A 27,988-nucleotide genomic window follows, 5' to 3' on the forward strand; every position below is an offset into this window, starting at 1 on the left:
CTGCAGTAGGTGTTACAGTAAACCTTAAATTGGACTGGATTTATAATTAAGCTTACTCTAGTTTGGGCCACTCGCAGAGTAATTGACCAAGCAAGCCTTTAAATTCAGCTCAAACTACTGCATGTGTTTTGAATCACAAACTCGGTGCGTCATTTGTTTTAATTAGGCTTCACTCTGGCAATGGAAGTGCTTTTGTGTTCCTTCATTCATTTCATAATTAACTAAGGTGAGTTTTACTTGTTTCAGAACACATTTTTCATCGGCAATGTTTTATTTATTGGGTTCCTCTGTAGAAATTAATAACATTTTTGTAATTGCGTTTTTCAAATGGTTCCAAACAGTAATTGTGTGCACTGATGCCCTAATCTCTCTTTTCTTTGTTGGACACCACCTCCTCTCATGCTCTCCCTCTCTCTCCTCCACACAAGGCTTCTTTATTTGCACCGACACACACGCACGCACGCACGCACGCACTCACCCACGCACGCACTCACCCACGCACGCACCCACGCACGCACGCACGCACGCACGCACGCACGCACGCACGCACGCACGCACGCACGCACGCACACACACACACACACACACACACACACACACACCAGCTAAACCAAGCACAACAGCCGCTCCTGTCATTAGGCTTTCTGTAAGCGCTCTAACTTTCACATTCAAAAGGAAACACGGAAGTTAGTTTGTCAGGCAAATGAATGAAGCCGGTTTAGCTCAACAGTTTGCTATTCATTCTGCGACCAGGAAGGGATGACATCAGACCTTGTTTATGTTGTGGAGGGGAACAACCGGACTATTTACAGTGCAGAGGATGTCTGTGCTTTTATCCTCCAGGGAAATACCTTGACATATTTTAATGTAACATTTGCTGCTTGGCTTTGTTCACAAATAAGTATTCTTGTAACAGTCAACAAACGCTTATAGGTTCAGTGATTTATCTTCTTTTGAAACTTGATAGTCTGAAAAATGTGCCTGTTAAATTTCAAAGCTATCAATCTTCTCCTTAAACTATTTGAAACACATTTTTCACAAATCTCCAATGAATCCTTTAATGTGATATCACAACATCCTCAAATATCTATCTTCAAAGTGTGTTTACTTTCATCATTATGAGATTGAGTAAAGCTTTGCAGCAGCATTCTCAAAAATATCCAATATGTACAAAATGAAACCTATAATATGGCCAACAATCAATTTAGAACACTGTTACACTAGAAAAATGCTGTATGTGGAATAGAAAAGTGGTGATCTTATGTAAGAAAATGTCAAAACTCTCTGACGTGTTCATGTTGATTGCATAGTGAATGTAACTGTGCAGATATATTTTCAGACAGAAAATAACTGCGGCATCTTCCAACCCAACAATACACAGGAGAGTTATTGTTTCCCTGTTTCAGATGCGTTCATGAGTTCTGGATCGATTGGTTAGCTAATATTGTTCAGTTCATCTCAGACTATTGTCTGCTTTACTGGATGATTTTAAAATTATCTTTTGCTCGCTGGTATTTTTGTATCAACTTAGAAATGTTTCACTACATCTATGGGCAGTCTTACAAGCACCTCTGCTCTCCACTTTTATCACATCTTTGCTTAAGATGATATTCCCTTTAGTTTACTTTTTATTGTTATGTCTCTATTCTCATAAGGTTTTTTACTCTGGTTTGTAAAGCATATACCCACCATGTTCCCTCATTATGTAGAATTCGTAGGATTTGATATAGATTTGAACAATGCCTATAGCATGTCTTTCATCCTAATTAGGAGCAGCCAGCCAGAAATAACTACATTGTGAGTTTTACTGTACTTCTGGTATCAAACACTGAGGAGTGAGCCTCTGAAGAGCCGTTTGTGTGAGGTGGCATGAGCCAGATGGGAAGATGTAGCCTGGCTGATAGAAAAGTGATGTTACAGCACTAAGGTTGGCCTATAAATCATGTTGATATAACCACAACTGTGGGTTAAAGCCTGGTTGTATCATGTTCTGTCAGTATTGTTAGTGGTTTTAGTAGCATTTCTTAATCTTGTGTTGCCTTTTTGTTACACATTTCCTTGCTATTATACAGCTTGTTGTATGCAGTGACTCCTGTCACTGAAGTTTTCTTTTTTTCCGAGTCTTCACAGTACCTCCTGTTTCCACTTTAGTAGTTTCCAGTCCTGTCATCTCCAGCTGTTTATCCCTTCTGTCGTCTGACTTTAACATCACTTCTGTCATTTGCATTTGCTCCTGTCCAACATGAACACACAGCAGTGAGTGGAGACATCAGTTAGATAGATGCAAAAGCAAGTTACTTTGTAAAGTATACATATGCCATTTATATTTATTAACAACTGGTGGCAACTGTGAACAAGACAATATACGCAACAGCAATAACATGTGTGCAACACGGATGGACAGTAATATATAAACAAGACATTTTGGCAAATCCTGGGAGCAGTTTTGTGAATTTGTTTCTAGTTGGATGGAGCCTGTGCCAACTTGTAAACTGTAGTTATCAGAAGAAGTTAGACAGTTGTGAGTATCTTGAATCAATTATGTTAGCTTTAAGAGCCCATTATCATGACGTTAAAAGGAACTTCTTATTAAAAAAACAAGTGATCATCAACTTGGCAGGACATTATGCCCTGCGCCAGCCTTTTAAAGAGTTTCCTTTTAACAACATTGCATGAGGCAGTGGATTAAGCATTTCTGACATCTAACATCTTGCTACGAGGAGCAATGTGTGGATGCCAACACATTGAATCAGCAAAGCTCTCTAACTGTGTTTGTGTGCTTTACTGTTGAATCTCCCTGTTGGCTCACAAATCAATATTTCTCAGGTCGAGGCGGGCATAATGGTGGGACATATTATTTCGGACAGGAGGTTTGCATTTACTGATGTTGTTGTCATGCCTTATGCAAGTCGGCTGCTTATGTGTAGTGTCTATATGATTTCAATTCAGGTGATTAACTGTTAACAGACTGTGTTGACTTGAGGTCAATGTATGCACTTTTTAGATCTTCAAACGGTTCTTTAATGTCCGTCTTCTTCCTATGGCATGTGTCGGGGGCAGATAACCAGCTTCATTGATTTATTAGACCTCTCCTAATCTCCACACCAACACTTGAGGTTTCTCTTTGAAGAAGCATTTAGGTTAGATAAAGTGAACCTAATTATGAGTAAAGTCTTTAATTAGGAACTTTTTTTCATTCTCAATGCCTTTCCAAAGACATCTAAAGCATACAACCACAGAACAGTGCTCTAATCTTTAATGATCGTATATGCAGTACATTTTAAGTCATATATTTTAATTCTTAATAAAGTTATAATCAAGCAGGGACTATTCCTTTGAGTTGAATGAATATTCAAATGATCTATTGAGTGCTTCACGCTGTCCTTATTCCTGTGGATAGCACAATGAAAATGTTAGTCTCTGACTCCTGCAGGTTTTCAGGCTTCGGATAAGTCAAGTTATTTTAAATATGAGCACACTGCTAATAGCATGTAAGCACGTCTGTTTCCAGTACAGCCCTCACTGTCAAAAGGACATATAACTCAAGGTACTAAAGGCAACCATTTGCTGACGGTTGCAAATACTGACTAAGTATAGCTTCTTATTACAATGTAGTTTATTAGATCTGGTCAGCCATCCTAAAACATAACTGTGGCTGGCTTGATAATTACACGATATCCTTACTGGAATCCAGATGCAATAGGAAAGATTAGGAGGATTTAACATTGTTGGATGACATGTCTTAATATAGAATAGGGGTTTTCTTGCCAGTCAGCGACAACCCAAAGTAAAACCAAGAACATTTGTGATCTTGGGATGTAGGAAAATCCAAAAATAAATCAAAGGGAATAATTAATGATCCATTACACATAGGCCTTTCACACGAGCAATACCGCAGCTTTGATGTGGCGTCGCTCAGATGAAATGTTGTTACTAGAGGTCAGTAATTGACATTTACCCTGTGGAACAATAAACCATCTCGAGTTCATCGTGTCAGAATAGTTTTCTCTGGAGCATTGGAAAGATTACCGGATAAACAAATGATTTAAACATACAAGATTTAATGTCATCAGCGGTTTGTTTCCCTAACCGACAACTTTCAAAGATGAAAGGATTTCATGCAATTACTCTCAGTTTGTACTGCCCGTTTGACAGCTTCTCAACCTCACAGGGATCATAACATCTAATAGAAATACCTGTATTTATGTTAAGGACTATTCTGACTTTGAAAAACACACAGCAGCGCTATTCATTTAAATTTAAATCCTAGATGAAAAAGTGATGTTAGTTTGTCAGTTGTGCAAGTAATATAGTGGTTTTGTAGCTTGCAACTTATCATCTTGACTATAACCCTTAAACTAGAAATGTAATTAAAAAAATGCAATGTTTGTATTTTGTTATTAATTGTTATTGAGTTTTAGAAGCCTTTGAGAATATGCTGATCCAACCTAATCAAATTACTTAGTTGAAAAAAATGCCTTACCCAAAGCTTTAATAAAGGGTTTTTCGCATACATTTGTACACTACAAACCACAACTACAACTTGTATTAATATCCAAAGTAATTCAATGGTAAATAGAATTAATTTAGCACTTTTTCATTCTTAACACTCTAAACTAAAAAGCCAGCTTTCATCTGACACTACCATAGGTGCAGGCTCCTTATCAGTAGCAATACACATTAACGTCACCCACACACAAACACCCACCGTTGTGCCCCCCCAGGAGCAATTTGGGGTTCAGTATCTTGCCCAAGGACCTCTAACATCATTGAACCAGCAACCTTCCAATTGGTGGACAACTGCCTCAGCCATTTTAACACATACAAATAAAAATATCTATAATTCAAATATGTGAAAATTTAAGTAAGAGTATATTTTCTACATATACAAAACAAGAATGTACAAAGCATGCTGTTCTCTTATTGCATTAATGTCTCCCTCCGGTCTCGGCTGTTGATATGGCAGCAGCATGACTCACACACTGTGACCATGACATTGACACACAGCTCAGGCTCTACTCTGAATCTGAGCACATGAAGAGAAATGTCTCTAAGGGATGATGAGAGGTGAATTCTACTCATAAAAGGGAGAACATATATTTTTTCCCCTACCACCCTGCTAATAATACCAGTAGGTAATACCGCAGCCTTGTGATAATCACACCTTTAATATTGTGTTAAAGAGACTGAATAGGAAACCGTGGTTCTCAAAAGGATAACATTTCAAATGGTAATGCTGCAGTTCATGCATACATTGTTTTGTGTGAATCCCTTGTGCATGTGGAAGCATTCTGAATCCAAAGTAGGTTAGTCATATTGTTAACTTGTGTTATCCTCATGTTTATATGACATTTTTCTTAGTTTCTATAAGCTCAGCGTTTGGCTTTTCTTACTGAGAGAGCTGTCTAAAGGTGTCAAGCATCATAAACATAAATAAGTAAGTCATTACAAGACATAATATTACCATTTTCCAGAGGAAGTAATTGATTTCACATGTGTCTTTTCAATAAAGGGTTTTTTACACTCGTGTTTTTGCACTCAAATTGTCGTTATTATAGACTTTAACACAGTTCTTTGGGGTGTTGGGGTCGTTGCATATCCCAGCAGTGTAAGTCATTCCCTGCTGGTAATTAGTGTTGTGTGAGCTGTGGTCATGTCTCCCATTGAAAGTCTCTGCCCTTGGTCCTCTGTAGGCAGCAGGGGGAGTCAGACATTAAGCCCTAATTGATGGCAAAGGGAGAGTGGGGCTTAGCCCTTTTTCTGCTGACGGGAGCAGCCAATACATATCAAGTCAATGGGGAGACAAAGGACCTCGCCCTTATCAGGTTATTAGACAATGAAATGTCTAATGAAATCACTGGGAGTTGTAGTCCCTAAACAAAACTGATCCAAAGCTTGGTCATTTATCAGTGCACCCTTTATTTACAGCAAGAGGACAGACAAGGTAGCTTTGTAATTGCTGATAAAACTGAGTACAGGGACATGTCTGATAAAACCACCTGATTCTTTACAGGAAACTACTGTAATTAAACAAAGAGTTGTGTTAACTCTCATGAGGATATAACAGTCTGTACACGGTGTGCTGGTCTGTCACTCTGGTCTGTTGGTCCTCAGATTGAATACCTTTCCATGTGGCACTGACGAATCAACAGATGCTGCAGCAGTCGTTTTTCTATTTACGAATTTGTTCCTGGAAGCTTTTAGAAAAACGTGTTCATTAGGGTGTTAAAATGATATTTATTTGTATGTGAAAAAGCTGAACAATGAATAATCCTTTTAAGCAACAAGGTTGTGAGAACATATAATCCCTCAAGAAATCAATGAGGCCATTGATGGGGATTTCTGTGCTTCAGTACAAAATAAAGCCTGACCTCTGCTTACTCTGTCTTCAATAGAGACTTCAGCAGCATTTTTACACTGTTGTCTTTAACTAAAGACATCAAAAGACTTATGCATGTATCAGGTTTCATTAGTTGGATCTGTATTTCACAGCTGCTCTGTGATCTCGTTCCACATAGTGGCTGTCTATGAGGCTGTAACGCAGCAGCAGGATGGGACGCTGTTTGTTATTTTAAACAGGACCTCAATCTCTTCCTCAGTTATAACTTTCATTATTTTAGGCAGTATTTCTTGAGTTTCTGGGGCTAAAAATCTACTACAATAATAAAAAGACTAGCTGATTTCAATGTTTAAAAATAAAGATATGGGATTTATCATGTTTTCAACGGTATATATTTTATGAAGTGACATCTTTTGTTCGTGCCGGCGGGCTGCATATCAGAATAAATGATGTATTATTCAAAGTTTATATTAACGTTTTGAATGATTGTCTTACAACTCTTTTTTTTCTTTTTACAGAAAGAGCTGAGTCTTCCACGAAGAGGCAGTTTGTGAGTACCAAGTACTAAATGTTGTTTTACACATCTTGCTTAAAATTCAGTGGGTTAACTTGTTTACATCAAATAGGCTAATGAACATAAACCTCCACTTGTCACAATAACCAGTACATTGGTAGGGCAGATAATGAGCTCAAATTGTAATGAAGGTTTGTGTTAAATATAACATTTTTAAACATTTCATCTTAGATGTACGCTGCCAATAATGTAAATACACATTCATAATTGTATTGAGCAGTAGGGCTGCATCATATATTTGAAATGAATATGATCATGTACATATTTATCTGATCACTTAAAATAGAAAAGATGAACATAAAATAATTAAACTGACGTTCATAGTTGTTTCTCTTCAAACACTACCCATACAAAAAACGGTTTAATTTGAGATGAGAATTTAGATTCATAAACCAAGACTCTGTGCTCATGTTCATTGCATGGTCTTGTCCTCCTATCAGGTGTGATGACTTTGTGATGATATATAAACTATTAGTTTCATACTTAGTCTAACCTGCATCACAAACACATCACAGTCCTCCTCTGAAATAGCCACATAACTAACATGGACGTGACTCTGAAAAGGTTTCTGTTGTTATCATGCGCTTCACATCATCTGCAGTTTGATAGATGTACCTCTGCGTTCAGTCAGTGGGAGAAAACGAAAAAGTGATGTAAATTAGCTTATGAATAAGCTAAATGCAATTTAGTTAGACTTAGTATTCATTTTTAAATTAGCTAAACACTTATGCAAACTACAATTTGTGTTATATTTTGGGAAATGGATGTTATAATACTTAATTTGCTTATGGAGATTGATAATTATGTAGGGGTAAGTGAACAATAACTGAATGTTTGTGCAGCCTTCACCTGTTGGCATGTTTTCTGCTGAAATGCATTTGTGAGCTTCTAAGATGTATGTATTTTCATCTACATCTTTTACGAGTCATGTTAAGATGTTCGCTTACACAATGGTTCAGTGTACGATCGCAGAATCATTTCCATCTTTCAAATATTGCTGGATGAATATGATCTACTTTACATTTTAATTAGTTGCTCAAAGGATCAAAAAGTGGATAGATTTGATTTTTATTCCAGCATAATTTTTGGGAAGCAGAGTTCATATTTTAGGGTGAAATACATCATTCATATGATAGTCTATTTTGTTATGAGAAAAAGAAGATGGGTTTAATTAAATAAACTGGCCTCAGGCTTGTTGGTCAGATGTCTCTTCGGTAAATGATACTTTGACTGTTGATTCTCCAGATGAAACAGCTTTTAAGCCAGGTGAGGGCATAACAGACTTCCTGGGTATTGATTTTTGGTTTAGTTTGCTATATTTTATGGTGGAAGAGAAAGATTTACCCATGACACCTTGCTGCTCTCGCTCGCACCTCAGCAGAGGTGGCACCTACTGTAATAGAGGTGAGCCATTACCAACTACATCGATTTATATTTATAGCGCTGCGCTGCAGCCTCTGGTGACCTTGGTAACCATAGTAATGGTGTTTGAATATCACAAAGTTGGTATAATGCTTAAAGTGAATCATAATTACATTTAGTTTAAAAGCCTATGAGGTTTGGACTAATTTGTCGCATTTGAAATGAATATTTTGTAAGATGGGTATATTTGCGTTTCTTGATTGGTATTACTGCTTCAATCTGAGTGTTATCATTTGCCTGATTTAAATGTGTTAGACAAGGTGTGTGACAGATGGGGGAGCAGGGTAGGGAATAAGGTAAAGTTGGTTTACAGCCTACCTTTATTTATATTCTAATCACGAAAAGAAATACACGAAAAAGCGGTGTCGGAAGAAGTACTTGGATCCTTTACTTAAATAAAAGTACAAGTAAAGTTCCTGATTTCAAATGTGTACTTAAGTTGACATACAAAAGAAAAAAGTATGATATTTGCCTCTGAAATGTAGTGGAGTAAAAGTATAAAGTAGCATTCATTGGAAGTCAAAATATAGTACTTGAGTACAATACTTGAGTAAATGTACTTAGTTACTTTCCACCACTGTGAACAAATAAAGTTTGTCGGACCATTGTTTTTTTTCTGCTACTTAAGCCTAAGAGTGGTTTTGCTGTGAAAGATAGCCAGCTACTAAACATTTAAAGATATTCAAATAGCAGTTCATTACCAGTTATCCTTTTCCACAAACTCTTTGCATCTTTGTGGTGGGCATTTATTATGGTCATTTATTTTCCACAGTCACAGCAGTGACGGGTGTATCTTTTAGACTATTTTAATATGTGGTGTTGCTTTCAACATGAGACATTCTACTGGTGTGATGACTGGAAAGTATTTATAGGCTGATCTTAATATTAGAACTCTTTTGCTGGGTCCAATTTAATAACTTGAAATCAATAATTTGTACGCAACTCAAGCCACACTCATTTGCTTTCTTGATACATTTTGGTTAGATTATTATTTCTCAACTTCAAGCAAAACATCACAGCCTGCTGCAGTTTTAAAACATCTGTTGTGCTGCCCAATTATATTAGCTGCTTTGCCATGCAATAGGATATCTATATATAAAGAGGAATTGTTTACTGTAGATTCTGTTACTTGGTCTTTTTAGGGTGAGAGTAAATTCAACAGATGCTGTCAGCCACACTACATGAACTTGATCTCTGCACATAAAGTTGTTGTCAGAGGATAGCCATTTACTGAGATTTATGAGTGGAAGTTTTACAGTTGCAGTCCTCCTGAAGCTGGAGATATGAACAGTGTTTTCTTATATACAATATATATTGAGTCTGGGACTTTTTGGCAGAGGCTCAGTTTTCACATGTTGCAAAGGTTTGCCTTGTTGTGTAATCTTACGTTTTTACAAACACACACAAACAAACGTTTCAAATGTAAGGCTGCATCAATACATAGTTTTATATTATTATTTAATATTGGCTATCAATTCATTTATGGAGTAAATGAAAACATTTAAAAAGTGCTGCTTTTTTAAGATATTTATTTCTCAACTATATTTCCACTCGGCTCCACAGAGCTTACGTCTTTTTACTTAATGTTTTGTTTTTTCCCCTGCACTTTAATGTTTTGGTTTTGTGAGCGTTGAAACACTCAAACTGGACTTTAAACTAGTGGTAATATGCTGGATAAATTAATAGGCAACTGTTTGCTTGCAATTTTCCCGTGTCCACTTTTTAACTTGAAAATAAGTCATTGTTGTGTTTAACCTGTTAAGCCCGGGAGCCCCGGGGGCGGGGGCTTCCGCAGCATCTTGCAAGAAACAGCGTCTGAGGGCTTCTTAATATTTAACAACCTATTAATGTGTCATACCCACTTAACGGGAAGAAACTCAGCACATAACTCACGGTAGAAATATTGTATACTTCATCGGGTCTGCACAAACTAGATATCTATGAAAGCTGAGCTTCCATAGATTCCAATGGTATAAGTATCATCACTGTGCGACCAAAACTCAGGGCAGCGAAGGCCAGCAAAGACAACACACAACTTCACTTTAGAAGAAGAAGAAGATACACTTTATGAATCCCTTACAGGGACATTTCTTTCCCCACTCTGTTGTGTTTACACACATTACACACAAAGGGGAGGATTTACATGCACAAACACAGAGGATATACATGCACACACACAACCACATGCAGATAGGAGAGGTGGCAGAGCAGAGAGGCTGCCAGGTACCCGGCGCCAAGGGAGCAGTTTCGAGGTTAGGTGCCTTGCTGAAGGGCACCTCGGCAGTGGCCTTGGAGGTGAACTGGCACCTCTCCAGCTACCAGCTCACTCCATCTTTTTTTTGGTCCGATCGGGACGCGAACCGGCGACCCTTCGGTTCCAAGACCAAGTCCCTACAGACTGAGCCACTGCCGCCTCAAAACGTGGCCAAAACGGCAAATACGTCTTACCTTTGCTGTTTTCTGATCAAAAGTTGTGTTCAATGGCATTAAAACGCATATAAACGCTGCTGAGGGTTAATCCAATGTCTCTGTCACTTTGAAATGATTACTGATAATCCGTAATCATATTTATGGCAATAAGCCTAGTTTTCAGTTTTCAGAGCGTAACATAGCTTTCGGTTTGGGCAAACTGCGTGCGCATCACTCTCACTCCTCAATGGTAACGTGTAGGTGAATTTAGGAACTCCCTCTCGATTCTATTGGCTCTAACGGTTCAAAAGAGGTGTCAATCACCAAAATCGACCAATAGGTTCCAGATATATGGCAAATACACCCAAATGACCGCAGAGGTGGTTTTTTTCTGAACCTCTCTAAAAAGGTCAAATGTCACTTGTTTTGCATCAATCCTGATACAGGGTACTTATGATATGTTATAGTTTGGATTCCTAAAGCTTTTAGTCTGCTATCCCATCATTCAAGGGTGGTTTTCACTATAAGTAATGGGAATGTCATTTTCCAGCCTGAGACCTGAAAAACAGGCTCAGGGCTTAACAGGTTAAATCATTTTGCACTGCCCCCAAGTGGCCACACATGACTTTATAGAATGGAATGAATGGACTTCTGTGGCACTTTCTGTGTAACTAAAAGCAGTCCGCATTCAGTTTCTGAGAGAAGGATGTGGGCCTACTTCACCTGCATAAAAGTAGACCTGATTTCAGAGAAATAGAAGCTGAACACTAGAAACAGCTCTGCAGTGTGCGTTCTTCACACCACAGGAACAGTAGCAGTCATACATTATTATTAAAACCTTGGTGATTCACCTGCCTTCACCCAAAGCTACAAATTACCAGCACAAAAAGAAATCAAACAAATTAGCTACATATCTTTATTTGACTTTATTTTTTAAATATTGCAATGACATATGAAATGAATGTCTGTCTGTTCTTTTTGTAAATACCAACCTCGTTGTGATTCATTAACACATCTCTGTGTTGGCAGGAAATCTTATACCTTTACATTTAGAATTTGCACTGCACACTCTTATATATCCTGTGTGCTGGTTTTAGTTATAATTTATTTATCCTTTTAAGCTAGAGCAAATGTTCTTGGATGTATAGATTTTAAATGTTTTATATTTTTGCTGGACTGTGAAGCCGGCTGTATGAGAAGGCACTGAGTGTACCTCACAAACTGACTCCTCATTGTGAGATGCTTATATTCTAACGTAGTTCAATGGAAAACCTGATTTCATCAAAATGTAGTTATTATGCTGTAGTTAAAATGATTGAGACTGTATGATAAAGGAAAGAGGATCGATACAACTGTAATGCCCGTTCGTTTAAGATGAAGCTCAAGCCAGGAGAGGGTTAGCTTAGCTTAGCAAAAAGGCTAGAAACTGATGAAAACAGCAAGACTGTCTTTTACCAAATGTAACAGCTAAAAGGCAGGTATTCTCTAGCAGGTCAAACTTAAACGATGCAATTTTCCTTTTAAAAAAAGCCTGAATTTGTAGACTTATGGCATAAAAATGTGTTTATTCCTTTATTCAACCCTTTCACTCCACTTCCTATTCCAACATATCTTTTGGATAGGGCATAGGGCATTATAGCCCCCTGAAAATGCTGGAGTTATGTCTCTGTCTTTTAGAAAAGAGAGAAAAGACCTCTTCTACCTTTTATGTGCTGACAGGAAGTCATGGGTCAGAGGTTTCAGTTTCTGCCAAACACAGGCTCTATACAATGTTATCATTTAACCTGGCTTCCTTTTCGAGAATTACATTTTTACTTACTTGCAAGTAAAAGAGCCACAAGCTACAACATGGAAAATGTACCAGAGTAAAGAGATGAATGACGATGGAAGAATCTGTGTGAAAATGCCTGAAACTTATAGGCAACTTAGTATACTTGAAGTATTTAGCTGACTCTTGACCGTTCTTTTCTTTATGTACAACCTGCATCTTCTTATGCTCTAGTTCCTTCCTGCCTTGTCTTCCAGTTCTGTGGTTAACAGTGTTTGGTGTCATCTGCAGTGGGTCTTTGCTCCTCAAAAACGCTCACCGTGATAAAGAATTCATGGTAAACTGAATGAGTGAGGCAGCAGCTAAGTGCGTGGTCTGCTTTCTATACTGCTGCCATCATTACAGGTTAAACAAAAGCATCCTCAAACAGCAGTTATTGTAGCTGACTCATTGCAAACTCTACACATTTTTTTGTGGTGTATTTTTATTCGACAGTGTGTTGAACATAATCTGAATAAGCCTCCTCTTGTCATGCAGTATTTCATCCACAATACATGTAACAAAATTGCATTATGGGGGATTTTACTGATGATAAGCAGAAGCCTTCGGGGTTTTTTAAATGCCTGCAGGGGCTAGGTCACTCTGCTGCGTCATCATGCTTAATAACTTTACCGAATTCTTTGACTTCCGTCACAGCCAACATTCACATGCCTCTTACAGAATCCATGCTCCTACCTGCCTGCAAAGATTAGATGTTTGAAACTAAGAAATCACTGGAACATGCATGTGTTACTTCCTCCTCCTTATTTGATTTGAATGACTAGTTGAATAAAAAGGATAGAAGCCATGTGTGAGTGCATTCCTCCGTGCAGACTGACTGACTGACGTAGACTGGCAGGTAGTGGTGCATTATGTTTTTCTTTCCAAGATGACATCACCCCCGTGGTTGTGGTGACATTGCATCTGCACGCCTCGTGTTAGCATCTGCCAAGGTGACTGCGTGTTAAGAGGTGCGGACAAAATGTGGATTTAATTTATTGCATCTATATCTGCTACGTAGCAAGTCACCAGCTGGTGGAGGAATTGTGCTTGGGTGGAAGGGGAGGGGAGGGGGAATATGTGCATGCATTTGTGAAGGAGCAGGGGGCGTGTATTAGGGGAGGGATATTGTCCTGCCTCCATGCCCTCCGCAGGCAACTGAGGATCTTATTTGACAGCTTCAAGGTGGGAAGTGGATAGACAAAAACAAGAACCGTAGCCCCCATTTTTTTTAACCCCCTCCCTTTTTTTGGGGGGAGAAAAAATCCAATCATCGCACTGTGGTGGCTGGGTTTGGCTCTTTGTCAGTGCAGGGGGGGCGGGAGGCAAGGCAGGCAGTGTGAATGCATATCATGACCACAATAGAGCAAACGAGCACAGTTCAGCCATGAAAGCCCAGCGGGAGAGGCTGAGAATTCCAGGGCTGACGCTAGAGTGAGTATTTTCCTCCGTTATCCTAGCAGAGAGGCAGCTCCTCTGCAGTGTGTCGCTCCATCTGTCTCTGTGTCATAATTGTTGCTTACCTTCACTGTTGCTTGTGCAGCGTTAGCATTAGCAGCAGCAGCATCTGCAGCAGGAAGTCTAATGTCAAATCTTTCACAGCTAGTCAACAGAGGCTTGTGTGTGTGTGTGTGTGTGTGTGTGTGTGTGTGTGTGTGTGTGTGTGTGTGTGTGTGTGTGTGTGTGTGTGTGTGTGTGTGTGTGTGTGTGTGTGTGTGTGTGTGTGTGTGTGTGTGTGTGTGTGTGTGTGTGTGTGTGTGTGTGTGTGTGTGTGTGTGTGTGTGTGTGTGTGTGTGTGTGTGTGTTTGTGTGTTTGTGTGTGTGTGTGTGTGTGTGTGTGTGTGCTGTGTATTAGTGTGTGTGTTGCTGTGTGTTTGTGTGTGTGTGTGTGTGTGTGTGTGGGTGTGTGTGTGTGTGTGTGTGTGTGTGGTGTGTGTGTGTGTGTGTGTACATTTATATGTTCTTCATGCCAGGTGTGGGATAAACTGATAGATAACATGTTATGTCAAGGAGTGCCCGCAGATGCACGGACCTGCTTTCTTTGCTAGGGTCACACACTCACATTACCAGTGCACATGTACGGCAATATGATTGGCAGTGTTTGTTGAATGTGATGAATACGGCGAAAATCTGTGTGTTTACACGGCAGGTTCCCCTTTTATCCAAGCTTTGATACGTTCTTTTTATTTATGAGTCATAAGGTTTGTTATGGTTCCCTCTATTTGAATGCACAATTGGATCGATAAGTTACTATTAAATCTGCTTTAAAAAGACTCTTTCCATGCAGATTTTATACATACAGATGTATTTTTTTCTAATTATTCCAACAAAAGACCAAAACCCCAAATTCTGTCTCATTACTTTCTGACGTTCTCAGCTCCAAGCCCATTGGTTCCTACTGAAGATGAGTCACAAGTGAAACCTTTGGCTTTTAAGAGGTAATGTTCTTGAAACAGTTGGCCACTGTATTTTGTATCAAACAATACCCAAACAGAAGAAGAATAACAAACAGTCAGGCTTTAAATTAATAAACAATATCTGTAAGTAGGATGCAGTCATCATTTGTTTTGGTCTTTTTATCGAATGTCTTAACATAAGAGAAATATAGAAAAATATGCAGGTTTATTATTCTAAAAGTGTATTATGGTCTGCCACTGCAGTAAAAGTTACTCACCTCTATATGACCTAAGGCTCTGCAGTGCATCAGTTTAGTTTAAATAGTGTTCAATCCATGACATAGGTGAAGGAAGGTCTTCCTGTATGACTTAAATCACAGAAAATATATATATTTACCTTATTACAAAAAATAATTACTAAAGAATGTGAAATTAGGTTAATCTGTAACTTCCTCTATAATATTTGGCCTTTGAGAACACGCACTTGGCTTTGATTTGAATCTTATTTGAAGCAACTTAGGGGTAGAGACATATCAAACTGTGCATACATGCCATGGGAACCTGCTCTTCAAACACAATGTTGGTTCATGTGACAGGAATCATTACTCATCATGATGATGCTGCTGTCTTCATCTGGGCACGTGTCAGAGCTGTCGGGGGGGGGGGGGGGGGGGGTTTCTGTCCTGTGTGTGATAAAAGGCAACTATTCACTCCACTCCATTTAACTTACAGCCTAACACCCCGAAGCTTGAGTCCCACTCCCACTAGCCCCTGCAGTCCGTGCAGTCCGCTGCACGCATTTCATTTTTGGAGGTAAGCGCTCTTCAACCGTGCCTATGTTGTTTTGAAAGGCCTGTTAGTGCATGTTTGAGTCAGTTTTGTCATCATGCGTCACAAGACTGGAAGTGCACATTCATTTTCCCCTCCGAAAATCATCTGCCATTGAAATGACATTGAAAGAGGAGGACACAGTGCTTATATAATGTTGATGGTGTCCCCCCTCCCCCCATCTTGGCCCTCTCTGTTCTGAGGTTTATGCTCCTCTTTCATGTGCTAAGTAGGATTTGTGGCATTTGCAATACATCAAAGTGAAGAATGGTCTCCATCGGCTTGAATCCCAGCTGGATTGATTCATTTAGGAGTTAGTGTTGAAAATGGTTAAAGCTAGTTTTAGTTATCTCCGTAATGGTTTGCTATGGAGGATTATATCTTGGCTAGTATATGATTAGATTTTATAAATCTGTATGCTGGTAGACCTTCAGATTATTTTATGAACATCAAGACTTTTATCCTTTTGTTTCTAAAAAGATGATTTCTTTAGCGGGTTAATGCATCTGTGATGTCTGAAATAGCACGTCCTCTCTTTGAACTCTACATTTCATCCGACAAGAAGCTCTGATTCTGTCTTTTTATTCAGGGTCAAGCCTTTTTTTGAGGTTTCTGTTTCTAAAATTGAACCATCTGGTTGCTGCTCCATGTTGCCTAACTGGTGTTTATGTAATGATTGGTTGCTTGGACATCATAGGCTCCAGGTATAATAATAATACATTTTATTTATATAGCGCTTTTCACAACTCAAAGACGCTCAGGTATGTCCAGGTATGTTGGTGACAAGACAGATCGGAGTCTTGTCTGCTTCCTCTCGGTCTTCTTACGGATGGTGATAACACACAGATATCATCTGTGAGATCAAAAGGAATTGCCAATAGTTTGATTGAAAATGTGATTTGTTTTACTCCAAAAGGTGAACTGGGTTACTCATGTCATTAATCAAACATCCCACTTCAAGGTTAGCTTCAGTTTCAGGGAATTTAGCCTTCTGCTCTAGCTTCTCCTAAACACAGTGAAAGATGTACTTATATATTGAGGAACAGAAAAGTTCATTACACAAGAAAATATCTGTATATTCTGAGAAAAGAGTCAGTGCTTGCTTTCTGTCAGGTTTTGTTGGCTTTACTTAAGCCGCTTCTGATTTTGTCAAGAGAAATAGTCAAGTGATTTTCTTTTTCCCCTGCTCATTCAAAACTCTCAATATTAAAGAATGTTCTGTATCAATGAATAGCATGAAACACCCACCCATGTCACCTCTGATCCCCTCTCCTTCTGCTCAGTGTTCATAGATGTTCAAGTGGAGCAGGGATTTCAGTGAGTCAGCTCCATACAAGAATGCAGAGATGTTTTTAAACTGGCTGTTTTGAAAATGTTTTTTGCCATCATGTACCAATGCATGGGGTGTACTGCCGCAGTTGTAATGTATTAAAGGTCACCTATTGTGCAAAATCTACTTTTTCATGTCTTTTATACATCAACATGTGTTTCCTCTGTGGAAAGAGATTCTGAAAGTTTCAGGAACAAAGATTCTCTCTCTTTTGGTCCTGATCCATTTCTATAAAAACCTGTCTGAAAATGAGCTGATCAGATTTTGGCCACTTTATGATGTCATCACGATTGTTTGGCTTGTGTAACCATTAGCCAATAACCAACCAAGGTACCCCCCCCCCCTTATCACCTGAATCTCCTCCTAGAGCACCATTGAGTTCTTTGTAACCAAATCTCTCCTTATTTTCATCTAAAGTAACAGACAGAGAATCAGCACTTTGGAAACAGGGCTGAAACAGAGGGGATTATGGGATGCTGCAATGATCTGTTTGGTATTTCAGCCAAACACTTCAGAGACATGTTTTATATATATCTGAGACCTATAATATATTGATGAAAAACAGTATAATAGGGGACCTTTAACTTAGATGTTCTAATAGGGATGCAGTAAAATCTGATCCTATATAGTCCAAGCAGGTGTTTGAATCCGGTTCACATGTAAAACTGGTGATGAAACTGCGGATTCATCTCTTTGGTCAGGATTTGCAATGGATTACATTCAATTGTTTTCAGGGTTTGTTTAATGGTTGTACATTAAGGTGTTTACATACATCACAGTTGTCTGAGTCAAGTTAAAAGGAGAAGGTTTTAATAACATATCAATGAGTTTAAAGGCTTATTGAATGTCAGAAGTTAGCAGAGAGGTTTTAAATACTCATTATGAAAGTATTTTATCTTTTGGTGAATTTCTTTGTATGACTGAAGCGTTGTATATATATATTACCAAAACAGTTGTCCTGCAGTGTATGGCTGGACAGCTAAGCATCAGTCTTGGCAGAAGACTGTGCGCAGAATTATGTTTTTTGAGTGACTATTTCAGATTTAAAGATACTCTGAGGGGTTTTTGACCCCTAATAGTACGATGGAGCAATGTTTTAACATTTTGGTTCCCACTTTGTTTATTTTATGCCTGCACACAAAGATGTCATACACATTCTTCTGCCTGTTTCATGTTATTGTGCTGGAAAAACATGCCATGAAACCACAACATCTCCGATCAAGATAAAGAAGAAGCTAGCATAAATGGGATTACATGTATGCTTAACTGCAATGCAAAGTGCATTGATCATTTTTTTTTGGTAGTCGACCATACTCACAATTGTTTTATTATTATATTATTATTATTGTCCATCCATCCATCCATCTTCTCCCGCTTATCCGTGGTTGGGTCGTGGGGGTAGCAGTTCCAGCAGAGAGCCCCAAACTTTCTTTTCCCTGGCCACATCAACCAGCTCTGACTGGGGGATCCCAAGGCGCTCCCAGGCCAGCGAAGAGATATAATCCCTCCACCTGGTCCTAGGTCTACCCCTTGGTCTCTTCCCAGCTGGACGTGCCTGGAACACCTCCCTAGGGAGGCGCCCAGGTGGCATCCTAACTAGGTGCCCGAACCACCTCAACTGGCTCCTTTCGACGCGAAGGAGGAGCGGTTCAACTCAGAGTCCCTCCCTGATGACCGAACTTCTCACCTTATCCCTAAGGGAGACACCAGCCACCCTGCGGAGAAAACCCATCTCGGCCGCTTGTATCCGCGATCTCGTTCTTTCGGTCATGACTATTATTATTATTGTGAGAACCAGAAAATATAAACATAACTTTTTTTTAAAGAAATCATTTTATTTGTCACTCGTTAATAAAGCAAAAACAATTTCCAGACAAACCCCCGAATGTACTGTAGGAAATTTGAAAGTGTTTTTTTGATTTGTGTCCTCTGTATTTCATATCACTAATTAGAGCAGACAATGATTTAGCAAAATATGATGACCCTTCCCAGGATGTATGAATAATATCAGATTTGTACTTGTGCTAATTAGATTCATTATGGCAGGATAGGGCAGTAAAACTGTTTTATTTTCTCTAATATTAAATACCACTGCATTCTGATATCTTAATCAGAGACGAGTCATGTGATAATAAGAGGACAGTAACCCAAATGTCTCTGCATAGGATGACAGGGTAGCCGATGACCTCTGTGTTCATGCTGCTCTGTGCAAGTTTGACTTTGAACCATCTGAACCATCACTGCTAATGTGGAGCACAGAAACAGAACAGAGCCATAATTAGAGTGAGGGCTGTCACACTGGCCTATAGGGAGCCGGGCTGAGCCTCTGAGGAAATGCACACAAAGACATACGCAGTGAATTTGTACTGACAAAATGGCTTCTGATAACACTTTATTACACTTCGGAAGAAGCAGCTGTTTTGTGCCCGTCATGGTAGTGTTCCTCTTTGCTCCTTGTCTCCCTTTCTGAGCTTTTCAGTGTCTTTCAGGCAATGCACTTGGCTTTGGGCTTATCTGCTGCAGCAGGCTGATGGTCCTCAGGTCTGACTGCGTATTTCCTTTGAGAATTGTTCTTCTTCTTTTGCACTCCTGTTCGCTGTTGGTATCATAACTGACGGTAAATAAGTTATTTGCAAAAGTAACATATATACCTCACTCCATCAATCATGTGACTTCAGAAACCCACACACACACACACACACACACACAACACACACACACATACACACACACACACACACACATACACACACACACACACACACACACACCACACACACACACACACACACACACACACACACACACACACACACACACACACACACACACACACACACACACACACACACACACACACACACACACACACACACACACACACACACACACACACACACACAGAGAGGCTCTCTTATCACAGCTCTCTGTTATTGCATCGGAGCCAGGAGTCTGTCTGCAGGGCTGGACTTTGCTCTCTCCTGTGGAGAATGGTCACTGCATATATTATTAGTAATCAATGGCTTGGTCCTCAAGTTGGATTTTTTGTTCCCGTAATGGTTCATCTAGTTGAAATGTGTTTTGTCCTAAACCCTGACAGCTGCTTTAGATTTTTGTCTCCACACAATGTTCTCCCCTCGGGCTGCTAAGATCAGCTGACTCTAAACCTCACACTTACACGCAGGATTGGAAAGACAAATGTATCACTGAACTGACAAAACACCAGTTGTTTGTGTTATGCATGCGTGTGCATGTGTCAGTACAGCTTCTCCAATCTTTTTTCGTTCTTCTGAAAAGTCACATTTCAAGTGAAAACATCTGTTAATCAATATTTGGGATATATTTGGATATTTTAAACACGGTTTGCACTAAAGACCTGAAGGTTTTCTCAGAAGTCATTTTTGTTTGACTTCTTATCTGCTGGCCAGAAAACATGAGTCAAGGATCAAAGGTGATGAAGTCAAGGTAAGGCTCCCATCAAATACATGAGGTACTGTCGATGCAGGGAGCAGCTGAGGGAGGAATGTATGCAGGAGCAGAAGAAATCCATGCAAAAGCAAAGCATTTCCTTTTCAATTAGGTCCAGTTTAATACACTGACCCTCCAAACTTTTGGAGGGGTGCCAGATGCAAGTGCACAGCAGCATCTGCTGATGATGCGGCAGCCCGCCGTCTCACAACCCCCCTGCACAGGATCTGAAGTGGTAGATGCCTGTTACATGATATCAAGCATGTTGAGCAAGGGAGCAGGGTGAGTGTTTGGGATATGGAGCACAGTCGCAGCGAGAAAGGAAAACAACAGTCAGCTGGTGTTAGGTGTCGTATCCCTGCAACAGTGGAGGCTGTCCACACCTGACCTGGATCACACACTGAGTGTTTCAGGATCCTCCCTGGATTACTTTTTATTTGAGGATAGAGGGGGACAAGGTGTCCTCTCTGCGGATGTGTTTATGCCGCAGCTGGCTGCAGATGTGCCTGTGCAGAGGAGGTTTGGTCCTAAGGAGAGCGGATGTAGGAGTACTTGTCAGGACTCTTCTGGGGGTCGCGTCCTCCTGAACTCTGAAAGCCGTCGCTTCTCCTCGTCAGGTCATCAGAAGCCTCCTTTACATCTCCCTCTGTGGCATGACTTGGACACAATGTCAGATTCTAGTCTGTGGACGGTTCTGTCCAACTTTAACATGCCAAGTTTCTTCAGTGGAGCCCGCCTGCGCCGGTCCAAGAGGTAACTAGTTTGAAGTGTTGCCGTTTTTCTTTTCAACAATTAGATGCATTTAATGTTTTTTACAGACAGGCTTCTTTGCATATTGCAATCAAATACAGAAATGAGTAAAAAAACATATTTTACTACCAAATAAGTGACTTTACAAAATGTATTTACTCTGAAGGGCAGGTGGGTGTTTTTCTTATATTTGCAGTATGTAAATGGAGATGTTTAATGCGGCCAACATGAATACAAAGCTGGGTGTTGCCTCCTAGCCTATTGTGTAGCCTAGTGTATTTGCTTTGTGAGACAAATGCTAATTTAATGTTTGTTGCTGAGGCAGTCTCATGTTCCTTACACAGGATTTGTACTTCCCCACGCAATCCCCATTAATTGGAAAGTAGAAATGCTGATTATTTTGTATATTTCCTTAACTGATTGTTGTCTGTAGTTTCTGTCCACCACCAAGGATTTGTTCTTTGTGTCAATGCTACGTTTCTGGTTTGACTTTTTAACATTGCAGAACTAAAAACCCTTTATTGGTTTATGTGAATCAGAGTGTGTAGCCACTGGTTTATAGCTAAGCCACTTGATCTCAGTTTTCTGTATATGGTTTGGTGATGCCCATAAAACTGATATTTAGCTTTAATCTCTGCCCTGACCCATTTTATAGTGAAAAACAGCTTAACTTTAAAATACTGGCTGTTTTTGGACATCAGTACATAAGAATTCCAAAAAACGCTGTCATATTTAGTGGCAAATTGAAGCCTTGAAAAAGTCTGAGATCACAGCCATGTTTTCTGCTCTGGGTTTGTGAATAAATTGATGATTGATGTTAAGTTGACCATATCATTGATTTCATTAAACGGCTATTTAAAACTGATGGAAAGTTTCATTACAGATGATGACTAGTGGTTCCCTTAACTGAATGAGCTGAAATGGCTGCAACTCTTTCAAGTTTGTCTTATGTTTTGATTACATTGTAACCTGAAGAATTAGGCAGCTAACACCTCCTGTAATTCCTGTACATTTAAATAGTAAAAAGGATTCAGTAAACGGTATTCTGCAAAAATGTAGGATTTTGTAAAGGCCCTGACACACCTACCCGATTTTGGGGGAGTCAGAGGCCGTCAGAGGCAGTCGGGCATTCGCGGCGCCCTACTCAGGTTGGTGTGTCCCGCACCGTCGTTGCTTTAAGGACAGTTATTGCCACTCGTCGACTGAAGTCTTTGCGGTGTGTTCGTAGGCGGGCGGCGTAGCCGACATAGCGGACGTAAAAGTCGGGATGCCTTCGGTACGCGTTCTTTGGTCTCAGGTTGGTGTGTAGCCGGCCTTAAGACCTTTGCTGCAACCATTGGCCATAATATCCAAAAGTACAAAGTTAAGTATGTAATGCACATGATGTGAAAGTATAAGCAAATCTAACAAAAACCCTAGAGATTTGTCAAAGCTTAGTCTCTGAAAAGCGATGTACGTTCTCAGATGTAGAAAATCAGTCTTCATTGGCTAGGGGAGAAAAAAAAAGCGGCATTGCTTTTACCCAAGCAGCAAGTTTTTAAACACTATTAATAGAGCTGTGTGTGTCATATGTGTGACTTTGAATTTGGGTTTGTCAGCGAGCAGCAGTGATTTATGTTGCATTGCACTTTTTCAGCTCACCTGACAGCTCTGACAAGGAAGCTAAAGAGGCAGAAGTGAAAAAGATGAATCGTGGCTTTTTGTTGACACGGGTCAGGATCAGACGTTCCAAATGTATCTGGATTCAAAGTGTCTGAATTCAAAGACTGTTATCTATTTTTGCCTCTTTCCGCACCCAAAATAAGTAAGCACTCTGAAATCGAAGAAATAGTTTTTGACAGATTCAGATTACTTTGTGATATTGAAGAGTTGCAGTAATGTAGGTCACTAAAGAAGAGAAATAAATGCACTTTTAATAATCCTCGATATGTAAGGTATCTCTTACTTTGGTAAACACCTTTTCATAGATTATTTCCAGGTGTTAAAAAAGAGCGATGTAGCTACGCTGTGGAGATTTCACGTGTAACGCAACAATGGTGTGATGAGGTTGAGGGTTTTGCATATCACCGAGAGTGGTAAACCCTTCTATGGATCCGTTCCAGGAATCTCACACAACTGCAGAACGACATACAACACTGGCCTACTTTCTCCCTATCATCTTCGCCCAGGGCTGCTTTATCCTTCCTTTAAGGCTTCTCTATAACATCATGCTTTTTTCCCCTCACTCAGCCTTTCTGGCCTCAGAGGTACCCGCTCAGCTTAGCATCAAACATGATAAAGATGGCCGGCGTGCCATCGTAACCAGTGACTGTTTGTTTTGTAAAGTAATCCGGAAGCAGTCACTTAACGTCCCCATGAGTGGCACAGGGTCGATTGGGCAGCAGTGTGGCATTCTCTGGGCTTAATCCTCATTGAGAGGGTATAAATAGATCTTGTTAAATCTGATCCTCTTTGCCTTTACCAGATATTATTCGCTCCCGTCTCACCACGATAAATGATTCATCGCACGTGTCTCTGCTGGAACTGCTACCCCCACGACCCGACCACAGATAAGCGGGAGAAGATGGATGTCAACAATCTTGATTGCGGGGTTAGAAACCACTTCAGGACACAAGGATGAATGTCATTTCAGTCTAAGTAGGGTTTCCCCACTGAATTCAGGAGATGAATGTATGGGTAACAATGGGATGTCAACAGGACTGAAAGCAGCTTGGGATATAATGCACCTTACTGGGTCTCATGAAAGAACATTTTTTTTCTCTTTCTTATCCTAAATCTCTTATTTACTTTGACATTTTTCAAAGTAAATAAGTCTTACCTCAGATTTACCAAGCTCCGTAAACAGGACAAACTCTTTCTAACCACACATTTCTGCTGGATCCTTGCCCCCTGCATATGCTGGTGCACATATGTAAGATGCATGATAAGCAGCATTAATGCCCCTCAAAAGATATATTTATTTTTTGAAATATTTTATTTCAAATTTTATTTCAAAATTCATTGTTAGCACTCGTTACATTTCAATTGTGCCAAAGAGAAAACTTAGAGTACAAGAAAATTGTTGGATGCAACTATTTATTTTGAAAAGGTGTTTTGCAACATTACATAATACATTATTACTGTCCAGAAAACCGATAATCGTCAATTATATATTTAGAGTCCGCTACAACTCATTCAATCAAAGGCGTATTATAATCAGAATAATAAAATAATCGTTCTAATGTGCTTGTCACATCACGTTGAACTTTAAATCCTGAAATGACTGACCTCAGCTTGAAGGTCATTGCTTTTTTTGGATATTCAAATACCTGAAATGTGGTCTGTAATGTCGAGCATCATAACATGTTTGCATCCTCTGATTTATAATCATGAGAGGACTGAGCCATGAGGACCACTAATTGGTTAATACTTCTCAATTGTTTGTCGTCTATTCATCATCACATTAGACTTTACCATTTGGCTAATTGCTCAACCATTAAGCAGGGGCAAGTATTCTCTCTCTGTCAGCTGACATTTCTGGTGTCATAGTCAAAATGATGCATCAAATTTGTGGGAAATTGCCCGTAGGTCATCAACACCAACATGGGCACAACATTGATCCATAGGCCTCTTTTGTATCAGATTTTCAAGGGCAAAATGTGAGGGAGAATTAGTAAAGAGCATTGTCTTCTATGCTTTAAATCTAGCTAGTGAGCAGGGGTAGGAGAAGAACTCAGATTTCAAGATGTACAAGTTTGTAGGAATCCTCTGTTAGAAGTAAAAGTCCTGCAATCAAAAGTATTTGCATCAAAATATACTTAAAGTACCAAAAGCACTCATTATGCAGATTGGCCCATTTCAGAATAATATATATTATGTGTTTTTATTATGATTATTGATGCATTCATGTGTTTATCAAAGCTGGTAAAGGTGCAGCTAGTTTGAATGACTTTAATTATTGATTATATTTCACATCATTAATCCAGATCTGTAAATTAAGGTACAAAATACATTTAGTTGAGTAAAAGTAAACGATTCCCCTCTTAATTGAAATGGAGTAAAAGTACAAAGTAGCATAAATGGAAATACTCAAGTAAAGTACAAGTATCTCAAAATTGTGCTCGAGTAAATCCACTTAGTTACTTCCTACCTCTGCTGACCAGTAAGATTACATAGCATCTAAAGGGTAAAACCGGTGCAACACTTGAAGTATACAGAACACCCTGTAGCGTCCCTTGAAAAATCACCCAAGCAAGAACCAAAGGGTTAACACTTAGCACATTAGTATGGTCATTAAATGCTGCAGTAAAATCAAGGCACACACACATCAAATAAGTATAGAGAATACATGTGTTTCATGTGGTGTTTGTATAATGCAAAGGATGGAAGCAGCATTATTGAATAACATCTTAAAAATGCAGTTAGAAATGGTTCAGTTCTCTGAGGAGGTTATGTAACAGGATGTCATTGAGTCTCTGACCTTGAAGTGAATTCATGTTCTCCAGGCACGATGCAGCGTTTCCACTGACAGCCTCTAATTTGAAAATATAAACCCAAGACTTATCAGTGGATTGAACACTGGAAGCTGTTTCTTACTTTGAAATAGTTCATTTTTCCTCTCAAGGTTAAAAACTGGGCTACATTTATGAGTCACGTGTTGTTGATCCGATGTTCCCTTGTGAATCACAGTCATGTATTAACATGATCAACACAACTAAAAGCATGATAAATGCTGCACAAAGAAACCTTTTTTGGTGACTGAAGGAGGATGTTTTGTTTCTTGTTTTCATGGCACTGTTTGTACCAATATTAACTCTTAACATCAGGACTGTAAACACACCCTCGAGTATGTTAGAGGCTCTGTTTTGGTATTGTGATAGAGGATTCAGTCAGAAATACATGTCACCGAGAGTTTGTAATTAGTTCTGTAAGTGGATGTGTATTATCATATACTGTATATATAATGGGTATAATTAGCTACTATGAGTGACATCGTATTCACAATAATGAGACTCTTTAGAAACATTATTTTTTGTAAAACTATTGGTCAATATAGAAACACGTTGATGTTCACACATGTGTTAAACGATATTTATGGAAGCACAAATGGCTGCAACAACCAACAGAATATCAATGTATCAAATGTAACCACTACTAATATTTGTTTGTTGACATTTTACTCAACCATTGAATTGGTACATTTATCGGACTCTTTTTACATCTTGCATTTTGAAATATAATAAAAAAACTTTTTAAATGTTTTACAGGATACAAAATGCTTTTTTTGTTTTTCTAACACCTGACAAGAACAATGCCATGACAGAGGTTGACTTATACACAATACAAAATCCCCAAAAATAGCACCAAACCAAAGAAAAGAGGAACAAATACAAATACCAAGGAGCATGCAGTATGTAACATATTCAAACACAACGTAATTAAAACATGAGTTGAGATTTGGTCTGCTCTTAATAAGGGAATATGTGAAAAGGTCATTTTTGTGTCCAGTGTCCTGCCTAATATTTAACTCTGGTTTCACAGCTGCAGAACGAGCAACAGAAAAAGCCTGATAGGAAGCGGTCAGTCTACAGGTTTACCCCGACCTCACTCGCCTCTCTCGTCTCTAACGGGTAAGTGTACAGTACATGCCAAAATCACAAATGTGTAATGCAAAATACCAGAAAATGCAAGTAGAAGTATATTCCTGCTGCGATTCCCTTTTAATAGCTTTAAACCCGTGGCAGCACTATTAGGCACAGTCATATAGTAATGATATGATCAGATGGAAAATCACAGGTAATGTCCAGACTCTTTACTGTTGACTGATTCTAAAATAGGCTTGTGAAAGTGAAAAGTTGTTATATAAGCTAACTTCTTTCAGTGTAAATGAATCTGTCTCAGGTCATTGCTGTGGTGTTTGGGGCAGTTTTAAACCGTACAGTAGCAGGTTGAAGGGCAGTGATTGTGCTAGCTGAGGAAGTGGTGGCCTGCACAGAGGAAATGCACGGGAGCGGAGGGAGGGCACATTTACCACAGGGCGTTTCATTTCCGGGCATTGGTCAGCAAAGATAGAGCCTCAACTCACAGAGTTTGGTCTGTACTTCTACATAACGAAGTCTTAAAGATGGACTCAGAAAGCCACAATGTTCTTCTTGCTAATGAATGTGTTCAGCGCTGGGATGACCTAACTCTGTGGCTCAGTCGTAATATTGGTGCCAAAGGTAAGAAAAACGTCCTTTTTAGTTCCATTTACAGCAGGAATAAAAAGTGAGTCCACTGTAGAATACACGGATGATGCACCATAAGAACGTTTCTAAACAGACTGGATGTTATTCTTCTGATCTCTCACAGATCAAGCCTTTGGTAATGATCATGAATCATTTTATAGACGACATTACCTTGAACCATATTTCCTGTTATTCCTCACGGACAACGTTCTCACAGTCAGTAAATAATATGTCTCTTCAGGTGCAGGCTAATACGAAAGGAAGAGGTTATCATCTGTAATTGGCTGTGATTAAGATTACAGTAGAATAAAAAAGGTCATGTTAATCACTAACGAGATTCAGTGGGGCTATCATTGTCCGCCAGTATGGATAATGGCTGATTAATGCAAGACCATAAGGTTTGTTCTTAGATTACGGCAGTCCAAACACAACTGCTAATTGGTGCTTTTGAAGAAGTC

At 39.3% G+C, this 27,988-nt stretch overlaps 1 protein-coding gene across 1 annotated transcript in view; it reads left to right on the plus strand.

Moving 5' to 3' along the window:
* mast4 (microtubule associated serine/threonine kinase family member 4) overlaps window positions 1-27,988 on the plus strand; it is an 84,174-nt gene that overhangs the window by 33,448 nt on the left and 22,738 nt on the right. The window contains 3 exon segments of the mRNA XM_034238854.1: window positions 6,859-6,890; window positions 15,681-15,761; window positions 26,845-26,933. Coding sequence (XP_034094745.1) covers window positions 6,859-6,890; window positions 15,681-15,761; window positions 26,845-26,933 — 202 coding nt within the window.

Source organism: Gymnodraco acuticeps, unplaced genomic scaffold, assembly GCF_902827175.1.
Source record: "Gymnodraco acuticeps unplaced genomic scaffold, fGymAcu1.1, whole genome shotgun sequence".
NCBI lineage: Eukaryota > Metazoa > Chordata > Actinopteri > Perciformes > Bathydraconidae > Gymnodraco > Gymnodraco acuticeps.